Source organism: Stegastes partitus, unplaced genomic scaffold (genome assembly GCF_000690725.1).
Source record: "Stegastes partitus isolate 25-593 unplaced genomic scaffold, Stegastes_partitus-1.0.2 Scaffold1705, whole genome shotgun sequence".
Classification (NCBI taxonomy): Eukaryota; Metazoa; Chordata; class Actinopteri; family Pomacentridae; genus Stegastes; species Stegastes partitus.
The window spans coordinates 83,912-94,556 of NW_007579436.1; the positions used below are offsets into that span (position 1 = coordinate 83,912).

The following is a 10,645-nucleotide window of genomic DNA, read 5'->3' on the forward strand; positions in this document are numbered from 1 at the left end:
CTCTCTTCCTATACCTCCTCCCTCCCTTGTCTCCTTGTCTCCTCCTGCAGGTATCAGGTGTCCTCACCCTGGCGGGGCCGACACCCACGAACATCTCGAGGAACTCTGATCCGTTGACGGTGATAAACGGAACGTTTGCTTCGCCGGCCGTCGCTTTGGCCAGAAGAGTTTTTCCGGTTCCAGGAGGACCAGTCAAGATGGCTCCCTGTGGATGCAACAAACACTCAGCTGTACAAAGTACACACTTCACAACTCCCCCATCAGTTTCATGACCCTCCCCTTGGATGACCTTGACATTTCCTGCCCCTCCTATCTTGTAGCCCCGCCCCCTCACCTTGGGGATCTTGGCACCCAGGTCCTGGTACTGTTTGGGGTTCTTGAGGAAGTTGACGAACTCCATGATCTCCAGCTTGGCCTCCTCGCAGCCCGCCACATCTTTGAACTTGACGTCGACCTCATCTTTCAGGATCTTCGCCGTCGTCTCGCTGACACTGAACAGGCCGCCCATCCCCCTGCCGGGACGCCCCGTCCCCGCCGGGCCTCGCCGCAGCATGAACAGCAGGAAGCCGATGATGAGCACGGTGGGGAGCATGCTCAGTAGGAACGTGCTGCGGGAGAAGCACACATATCAGTTGAAGTGGAAGCAGGAAGCAGGAGGTGGCACCGCGGACTAATGTGGGGCTGCTCACCCGTCGCTCTCGGTGGAATAAACCACCGGCAGCCGGTTCTCTCCCTCGATGCCGAGCTCGTACTGAGCCGTCTCCAGGTTCCTCTCAAACGTGTCCACGCTGCCAATGTTGAACCACACATACTGCTGCAGTACACAAACAGCAGAGATCCCTCAGAACCGAGAGCCAAAGAACCGAGCACAATGTTTACAGAGCAGAGCGGGACTCACCCCGTCCACCGGCGTCTTCCCCGGAGAGAACACCACTTTAACAAAGCGCTTGTTGATCACCTCCAACCGATCCACCTGCAACACACAACAAACTCACTGAGCCACCGGATCAAAGTTCTGCAGGTGTATCACGTCAACAGTTCAACAGCTTCCAGGATGATTCTTTCATTTGCGGCAGCAGGAGGAACAGACCACCCGAGCTTTGGACTGGTCCATCCTGATGCAGACTGTCCGTCTGACTTACGGTTACTGAACATTTACTGACTTTTACTGGGAATCAAACCAGCTCTCAACATATCAAGCTGGTAAAACTATATTAGACACAAAACTAACAAAACACAGACCCACCGACTACAAACACAGCAGCAGCAAGAGACACCAGCTGAGCTCAGACAGAACCAGAACCAGTCCGTCTGAACCGGACGTCAACAAGTGGTCTGTGTTTCTGCTTTTAGTTCAAACTGATGGACAGCAAGTGGAGATCAGCAACCAACATCTGGATCATCTACAAACAGCAGCTACCTGCTCTGGGTTCTGTTCCTCAACAGTTCTGGTTCTGGACCAGCAGCTCATTTATTCTCATGAATCCTCTGAATGTGCAGCTGCTCTGTTCTGAGGGTCTCAGTAGAAAACTGCAGATTCCAGAGGTTTCATCTGCTGCTGGTGGTTTATGTTCATTTAAGGTCACTCAGAGCTCTGAGGAACATCTAGAACGTCCACTGAGAACCTGCTGGTTTTCATCGACCAGTTTATGACTTGAGTTCAGCAGGATTTTCTGCGGTTCACTACAGGTGTGGTCAGATTACAGGTGTGCTCCTCACCACTCCTTTGGACAGGTAGTTGTTGACAAAGTCCTTCCAGGTGACCTCTCGGCCTCCGTCCCGGAACAAGAAGTAGTAGGTGACAGTGAACCAGAACGTCACTCCGCCCAGAAAGAACATCCGGAACTCCTTGTCATCCCAGGGAACGTCACCCTGAAACAAACACCAGCTGAGAATCACCTGTCCAACCTTCACACACTCACTGGGTGAAAACACTGATCCACCAGATCCACCTGACAGAGCACGTGAGAGCTGAGCGACACCTGGACAGGTAAAATCCAGGTGGAGTTGCTAGAAAAAGAGACTGACCTTCTGCAGGCGACTGTACCAGTGAGACTCCTCTTTACGGCCTCCTCTCTTTCCTCCTCCTCCTCCTCCAGATGCTCCTCCTCCTCCAGATGCTCCTCCTCCTCCAGATGATGCTCCTCCTCCAGATGCTCCTCCTCCTCCAGATGCTCCTCCTCCTCCTCCAGATGCTCCTCCTCCTCCTCCAGATGCTCCTCCTCCTCCTCCAGATGCTCCTCCTCCTCCGGATTCTCCTCCTGAGGACCTCTCTGAGGCTCTCTGAGCGTTGGAAGGTTTAGATTCTGAGAGCAGACAATCATCTATCAGCAGCTGATCAGCTAGAATCAATAGCAGCTACTTGTGAACTGATCTTCAGGTACAGAAGTCACAAAAACAGTAGGTGTCGTCAAGACTCTACCTTTGGCTGCAGCCTCGGTTTCGCTGTTTTTCGGAGTTTTCTGACTGTCACGAAAATATTTCTCAAAACCTGAATAAAGCAAAAACATGTCAGAATACGTAACACAGTCAGGCTACTGCTCTTTAGCAGCTGTTATGCTAATATGTCACATGGTGACGGAGATAAAAACCAGCAGATAAGCTGGACTCCAAAGCAGGAGTTTGAGGAGACGAAGAGCAGCGAGAACGTTGGAGTGGACTTTAGAGCAGCTGTCTACCACACTGGAGGAAGGAGGAACCCAAGAGCTGAACATTTATAACACAGTTCTGTACCTTTGGGAGGTTTGGAGCTCAGCCTCCTGTAGGCTCCCAGCAGGTCAATCAGCAGGCTCCGCCCACTCTCTACCTGCCCAGCCGTGGTCAAAGACATCACCTGCTCAACACAGACAAGACATCACCTGAGCTCAACACCTGTCTCTGGTCAACTCAGAATGAACAGGCGACTGATGTGTACAGTTTTATCCACAGGTGAGTCGAGAACACAACAGGTGAAGCTGATCCTGAGCAGATTGCAGCGTCCTAACACTCACAGTTTAAAAAAACAGATTTCAACCCAAAACTCTCCAGGTAGGAGCAGACAGGTATCTTATGGCAGAAATTAAAACACTAACGGTCACTGCAATGATTACTCCATTAGCTATCAACTATGAAAGCACACTCCACATATTTTGATGATCAGTTGAAGTACTTTTTATTTTAAAATAACTTCTAAATTCTGTGATTTCTTCTATGTGAATATTTTCTGGTTTCTTTTCTCCTCCACGACGCTAAATCGGATATTTTTGAACAAAACAACACTTTTGAGGAAATGCTGATCCACATGTTTAACTATTTTCGGACATTTTAGAGCCCAAACAGCTGATTGATGAAACCTAGAAATGAATGAAAATCACAACAGGTGTATGATGCAGGTGCAGAAGCTCACAGGTGCGTGTTCCTCTGCAGCAGCCAGTGAAGATCACAGCATTCATTTAATGTCTGTTAGTGTGTCAAATACAGAAGTAACATCACCACAATACAAGCTGTTAAACAGCCCGTAAAACACTGGGTTTATGAGCAGCATTTTATATCTTGCTCCTCTGATCCCTGCGGGCTGCACCGGCTCACAGTGGCCCTGTCAGCCGCTCCGGAGCTCAGTGCTCGGGTTGTTGTGGTCTCTGTCAAGGTTAGCATGCTAGCATGTTAGCACGTCCTCCACCTACCAGCCTGGTCGGAGCGCCGGAGGGCGGCAGCAGCAGCCGAAACAGGCTCCTACAGCCGGCCGACAGCCGCAGGTAGCGGTGAGCCATCCTTCCGGCGAGAACAGTGCGACCTGAAGCGGCAGAAAGCAGCGGGGACGAAACTAAACACGACCGGAGCTCTGCTCTGCTGTTCCGTAACCACCGCGGTCCGCCATCTTTATGCAGCACTTGTTCTCCGCGGATCATTTCAGGTGTCAGCGCGCTGACAGCGCCCCCTGCGGCCACACACACACACACACACACACACACACACATATATCACATGAGACACAGACGTAGACTGCAGATAACATTTTGATGCTACGTTTTTTATTACTTCTCATTATACTTTCTGTTTTAGTATTTATATGCAGGCTGTGGTCACTTGTCTGAGGAAGGCTTTGGGCAGAAGCACGTGGGTGCTTACAGGTGCGTTATAGAAGCATTTAGGCCTCCATGGCTGATTCAAACTGCTCCCTTCTTCAACCAGACCTTTAAAAACTGATTGGCTATGACATAGATTAATTTAAAAATGCTCTGCTTCAGCTCTCTCTGAACAGACACTGAACATGTAAGAATGATAGCTAGTGACACAATGAATAGTGACGTTATTATTATTATTATTATTATTATTATTATTATTGTTGTTGTTGTTGTTATACTAATAAAACTATAAAACAGTCGTAATATATGAATCATAATAGCAGTTGTGTTACGGCTGTGACCATCTGCAGCCGCCTGGTGTCGCTGTCGGCTCTCCTCCAGGTGCATGCCGGGTAGAGCAGGATGGCGTCTGCGGGCTGTGTGGAGGAATGAAGCGGCTGACCGCTGCCTGTTTCCCCGGTGAACCAGCACTGTCAGCGGCCTCAGAAGTTTCACAGAGCGGAGCTGCGGAGGTTTCTGAGCTATGAGGTAAACTCTCCGTCTCTGTCAGGATGGAGCCGGCCCGTTAAGGGAGCAGTAACCCGGGTCAGAGCCCGGTCCTTCACCGGGCTCTGACCCGGGTTACTACCCAGAGAAGAACCGGGTTACCCGGCTTCTCTGCTGGGAGACGGGCAGGCTGGTGCTAACATGCTAACAGGCTGACGAAGCAGCTGCTGGGGATTGGAGCTGAAAGCTAACTTAGCTTGGCTTACAGTCGGCTTGTTCTTCCTTGGTTTAGCATATAGCACCAATTAGCTTCACCGCTGCTGTCACACAGTTTAATTAGACTACCTGACAGCTAACTTAGCTTAGCTTGCAGCTGAGTTGGTCTACTGCTGTTTAGCATATAGCATCAGTTAGCTTTACTGTTCAGTTACACAGTTTAATTGAAATGACAGCTGCTGTCAGTTAGCAACTCGGCTAGCCTGGCTAACAGCAGGGTGTTAGCTGCACTGACAGAATAAACTGTCATTTAAGGATGACGTCATCCTAACGCTTGATTTAAGTTGTGACGTAATTGTGCGTCTGTGTGTGTGTGTTTGTGTGAGAGTGAGTGATGGGGATGAGGGGGGTTTAACCGGCAAACTGCGGCTAACACTGTTAGCATAAAGGCCTTTAGGTCAGCTGGCAGGTGAAGCTCAGCAGGAGGAGGGACAGGTGAGGGGTGACTGACAGGTGAGGGGTGACTGACAGGTGAGCTGGGTCTGTGGGCAGCTCATCGATCAGCACTGGAAGGATTGTTTCTTTTTTATCTTGACTCAGACACACTCACGTTATTAATTCTCAGTCTACATTCTGTGATTGCAGCTTCTTCAGGGAATATTTTCTGGGTTCTTTCCTCTGTGACACTAAACTGAAGCTCGTTGGGCAAACTTAGACATCTGAGGAAACTCTGATTCACAGCTTTCATAATAAAAGATGTGTCACGCACTGCTGCGACAGCTCAGACCTCTGCTTGACTCCAGCACGTCCTCTCTGAGTTTCTTACTTGTATGATTCAGTACGTGTTGTCTGGAGTTTTCGCCCTGTTGCCCAAAATGGCCAAGTTGCTTACAGTGATCATCACTCCGCTCGTAATTCTGTGGTTAGTTTGCGATGGCCTTCGAGCCTTCTGAGCATTTTGAGACCACATTTGTCGACATCTTTGTGCATAGTTACCATGGTTACAGGCGTTATTCTTGTCTGTGGAGAGGCGACTAGAAAAGCTCAGCAGAAAAGTCTGTCACATGATTTATTTCATGTATGATCAGGAAAGCAGACAGCAATCAACATTCAGCTCTAAAAAAAGATGGTCGTCATGACAATACCTGGATCTTCCACTCATCCCGCTCCAGGCGCGAGGAACAGTGTATTAAAATCAGGATTCATTCAGAACTTTCTGTCTGGATTTAAACTGGAACTTTTCTAATGGAGTTTGGTTTGATGAAGGTATCACCCCTTGCAGGAGTGCTGAGCTGTTCCTGTAACGTTCTCCCTCCTTGCAGGAGTGCTGAGCTGTTGCCTCCAGGCGGTCTGGCTGTTGGACTATGCTGTGTTTGTCCACTGGGTGGCGCCTCCTGAGCCGTGCTCGCCGCCTCCCTCCCTGCCCCCCCCAGTCCGTCGCCATGTACACCACCCGCCTCTACAGCACTGCGGGGGGAGGAGGAGGAGGAGGAGCAGGAGGGGGAGGAGGGGGTGGGGTCAAACAGGGGCGAAGGGTGGGGCTTGCTGTGCTTGAGGCACCCCACCCTTCTCACCCCCACCTCCCCCACCACCCGGCACCCCCTCCCCCCGCCTACCCACTGTACCAGGGCAGACCTGATGCCCACCGAGGAGCTCACTTCCACCATCACTACCACCCCCACCCCCACCCACAGGCCCACCACCTGGCCCCGCCCCCGCTACCCGCCCACTACCAGCATCACACCCCCTTCCACGTGTATGGGGGCGGAGCTCCGGCAGGAGGAGCGACTGGCACCAAGAAGAAGACGTGGAACTTCATCCACGAGAAGATGAGCTACGACACGTTCTTTACAATGAAACGGCTGATCGAGCGCTCACGGCGGCCCGACGAGGTTCTGCGCTGGGTTACCCAGAACCCCGCCAAGATCTCCCACAACCATTACCCTGTCGCCCTGCAGAAGATAGGACAGCTGCTGCAGGCCACGCCCCCGTCGCGCACCGCCAGGGACGACGCTGATGGCGAGGCCTCTGGTGGTGGAGCAGCAGATGGGGAGGGGCGTCAGATCCTGGAGCACCAGGACTTCCAGACACTCTGCACCGCCATCGTCAGCGACTGCGCCAAGTTCGACAACTTCAGCATCGTCAACTGCCTGTATGCCGTCGCCGCGCTCGGTGAGTCGCCGTGCAGTCAAGCACAGACCAACCCCACACCACCCACCTGTCTGAGCCCTGCTTGGTTGTAGTTGTGATAAACAGATCGTCCACAAACATTTTTCGTCATAGTTTTTGTTGAAGTTAACACAGCTCTACGTCGCGCAGGTCTGCCCAGTGACTCCCAGGTGGTCCAGGTGCTGGAGGCGGAGTCTCAGTCCAGACTGAACCAGTTCAACCAGAAGGACGTGTCCATGGTGTTCAGCTCCAGCATGAAACTGCACCCAGGCAGCCAGCACCCGCTGACCGAGGCCTGCCTGGCCGGGTTGGAGAAGAACCTGGAGAGGGAACGCCACCCGCAGACGCTCTTCCTGCTGCTCTCCTACTACAGACTCAAGTGGCGCTCGCTGCAGCCACAGGAACCGGCTTCAGCGGCTGGAGGGGGCGCTGCGACCACCAGCGCTAACAGCAACAACACACCTCCAAACCCTGAGCAGCTGCTCGCCAACAGGTGAGAAACTCTCCATTCATCCTTCTCACACTCGCGAAGTGTTTACAGTGACATGTGTGCTCATCACCAAACATCTGTCTGTCCTCAGGAAGATCTTGCGTCTGGTCAAACACACTCTGGCCAGCGTTAGCGGGGTGCGTGACCAGGAGATGGCTCTGCTGGACGAGATGTTGGCAGCATGTGCAAGAGAGGCGAGCAACAAGAGTCTGGAACTGATCTTCAGCTCTCACCTGTTCTACCAGAACCGACAGGAGAGGTTCATCAGCAGCCTGGCAGGTGGGTGTAGCTTTTTCTTTGAAACTTCAGATCCTAAATGGAACCCAACCCGACCATGTGACCTGCTGTGGTTTTTTTCTCCAACAGAGGAGCTGCCGAAGAAGGTGGACAGCATCACTCCGTACACCATGGCTCTGATAGCCAAATACATCGCCCGCCATCGGCTGAGAGAGACGAGGCTGCTTGACACCATCGCAGACTTCCTGGTGAAGAAAGCAGAGTACCTGGACAGCAAGGTGAGGACTGCTTTGAGATCAGTTGGTCTACACACCTGTGCGTGGAACTCAGGTGTGCTCCTGTCTGCCCTCAGGTGATCCAGAAGCTGGTGTTCCCGTTCAGCAGGATGAGTTACCGTCCTTCTAATGAGCAGCAGTTCTTCTCTCGGCTGGAGGAGGTCGTGGAACTGAAGGCGCTCAGCTCGCCGCTGGCCACCGTCAACATCCTCATGTCTCTGTTCCAGCTGGGACATTTCCCCGGCCTGGTGCTACATCGAGTCTTCTCCTCCGCCTTCATCAGCAACGTCACCAGTCAGTACCGCCAGACAACCAGTAAAACACTGGTGCAACCAGCAAAACTAGAGGACAACCAGTATAACACTATTAAAACACCAGTATAACCAGTTAAACACAACTACAACCAGTAAAACACCAATATTTGTACCACTGCAACCAGTAAAACACTAGTAGAAACCCACTACTTCCAGTACAACACCAGTACGGCCGGTAAAACCCGTAGAACCAGTGAAACACCAGTACTCCCAGTCTAACCAGTCTGTGCCCCACAGACAGCCCGTACGCTCTGATTGTGCGGCGGTATCTGTCCCTGCTGGACGCCGCGGTGGAGTTGGAGTACCAAGACTACAGCGGACCTCGACTGCAGGATGCCCACAAGGTGCTGATGTTTGACCATGCCCTCACTGCTGATGAGGTCAACCGCAAGTACAGGTAACACCTCACCTGTTCTGACTGGTTCTGTCTGGTCCCGACCTGTTTTGTCTGGTTGTGTTTCTGACTGGTTCTAACTGGTTCTGTTTGGCTCTGTCTCTGGTCAGTTATAAAGGTCTGGTGGCTGAGGCTCTGCGACAGCTGGTTGGAGAACAGAACTACAAGCAGGATGAAGTACTTGCCCCGGGATACTACACAGGTACTGCACGCTGATAACTGCAGTTTTCTTGTGCTGTAATCTGAGTACTCAATATTCATGTACTCCGAGTACTGCAGACTGAGTAATGCAGTATATCTGCTGTTCCCTGATCACTCTTCCCAGACTTTGTACTGTGGATGGACAGTTCTGGTCGGGTCCTACCCATCAGGACTGGCGCCGGTCTGGCTCTGAGCATTGTTCCTTCGTCCTGTGTTGCCGTGGCGTCCAAGCCGGCTGAAGGTGCAGTTGCCGTGGTGACCTCAGAGTTCCAGAAGTTCTCTCCGTTTGCGACGCTGGAGGAAGGCGCAGAGCAGACGTGTCAGGTAGGTGAGGCGATTGGCGGAGCCATGGAAGCCAGATCCTTCCTGCCCCACCACATCCGCAGCACATCGGGGGCCGCAGTGCCCTCAGGGCCCCCCAGGCCTGGGACTAATGGTGGGGCCCTGGACTACGGTCCCTACTATGTCCCTGCAGCCGAGTACTACGCCAGCCTGGCAAAGGAGCACTCTCTGGAGAGCCAGGACAGTTCCACTCTCAGCAGCCCCCCTTCCGATGGCCTGGCCCCGCCTGGGGCTCAGGGGCCTGCGGGGGCCCCGGCACCAGACTCCCTGTTTCAGTTTTCCATTGGGAAGATCCTGGAGGATGAGGGGGGCTCAGGGGCCCCGGGAGTCCAGGGGACAGACTGTGAGCTTCCTGGGTTCTACGAAGGAGTGCCGTACTCTGAGGGGTCCGAGGCCGACAGAGTACCCCCGTCACCTCCACAGCTCCACCCCCCCGACCGACCAGACCCCGACACCATCCCGGCAGACCAGAGACAGATCCGGAGGTCAGCCCACCTTAGAATCTCAGGTTCTGGCAGAAAGTGCTCTCTGAAGGAACTATGGTGTGTAACCCTGTGTCTGTCTCTGCAGGGTCATCATGTCCGTCAACGACAAGTGGCACTACTGTCACAACTCCGAGGTTCTGGTCGGATCTCGGGCCATGAGGGATCGACACCTGAGGCTGCTGGGGTACATCATCCTGCAGGTCAGTCCAGAACTCCAGAACCAAACCAGCCGGTCCATGATTTAGACATGAAACAATGGTTTTAGCTGGACTAATCTGTTTGGTTCTTGAAGGTGTTCCACCTTCATTTAATGGGGTTCCTTAGTTCTAACCTACAGGTTGGGCAACCCAGGTATCTATTTTCAGCCCTCATCACATGGCTTGTGGCAATTGATGTGAAACTGCCTGGTGAGGGATGTAGGGGAGATGAAACAACCACTCCACAAGGACATGGCCCATCACGGGAGAGCAGCTTCTCAGGACCAGACTCAGCATCCAGCTGCATCTCAAGGACCAAAGACAGTCTGAGGACAGTTGTGCTCATAAAGAAGAGACGGATGGTTTGCGAGTGAAGGAAGTGGAGCAGCATCTGTCCACGGAGGAGGGTGTCACTGCACTCATCAGACAGTTGTGATGCTCATTCACACCTCAGAGCCTGTGAGTCTGAGGTCGATCAGCCGTGTGATTCAGAGTGAGAATAAATACCTGAACCTCAACAGCAGTCAGTCAGAACTGAGGAATACTCTGGGATGAAGTTGGAACATCTACAAGAATTGAAATGAGAACTTGTGTTGCCTTGTGTTGTCATGTGACGGGTGTCTTGTTCCCTCTTAGCTGCCGTACCACGAGCTGGAGAAGCTGAACGGCATCGAGGAGGTGAAGCAGTACCTGCACAAGAAGCTGCTGGACGTCCCGCTATGACGCCCTGTGTGTGTGTGTGTGTGTGTGTGTGTGTGTGTGTGTGTGTGTGTGT

At 52.5% G+C, this 10,645-nt stretch overlaps 2 protein-coding genes across 2 annotated transcripts in view; one reads left to right on the forward strand and one right to left on the reverse strand.

Moving 5' to 3' along the window:
- Positions 1 to 3,869, reverse strand: part of LOC103372165 (AFG3-like AAA ATPase 2) — a 12,743-nt gene extending 8,874 nt beyond the window's left edge. Inside the window, exons 1-10 of the mRNA XM_008301735.1 lie at positions 3,663 to 3,869; positions 2,734 to 2,833; positions 2,423 to 2,491; positions 2,261 to 2,306; positions 2,029 to 2,116; positions 1,720 to 1,872; positions 899 to 973; positions 690 to 814; positions 335 to 608; positions 68 to 205 (exon numbers count right to left, since the gene is read on the reverse strand). Coding sequence (XP_008299957.1) covers positions 68 to 205; positions 335 to 608; positions 690 to 814; positions 899 to 973; positions 1,720 to 1,872; positions 2,029 to 2,116; positions 2,261 to 2,306; positions 2,423 to 2,491; positions 2,734 to 2,833; positions 3,663 to 3,749 — 1,155 coding nt within the window. The 5' untranslated portion in view covers positions 3,750 to 3,869. The remainder of the gene's footprint in view (positions 1 to 67; positions 206 to 334; positions 609 to 689; positions 815 to 898; positions 974 to 1,719; positions 1,873 to 2,028; positions 2,117 to 2,260; positions 2,307 to 2,422; positions 2,492 to 2,733; positions 2,834 to 3,662) is intronic.
- A 2,615-nt stretch (positions 3,870 to 6,484) lies between these two features.
- fastk (Fas-activated serine/threonine kinase) lies at positions 6,485 to 10,639 on the forward strand (the record flags this gene model as incomplete). Its single annotated transcript, XM_008301747.1, has 10 exons — positions 6,485 to 6,938; positions 7,086 to 7,428; positions 7,517 to 7,704; positions 7,792 to 7,940; positions 8,015 to 8,231; positions 8,489 to 8,648; positions 8,756 to 8,847; positions 8,971 to 9,673; positions 9,759 to 9,873; positions 10,507 to 10,639. Coding segments are annotated over 10 exons (2,508 nt in total), but the record flags the coding sequence as incomplete, so codon positions are not given.
- Between the last annotated feature and the right edge of the window lie 6 nt (positions 10,640 to 10,645).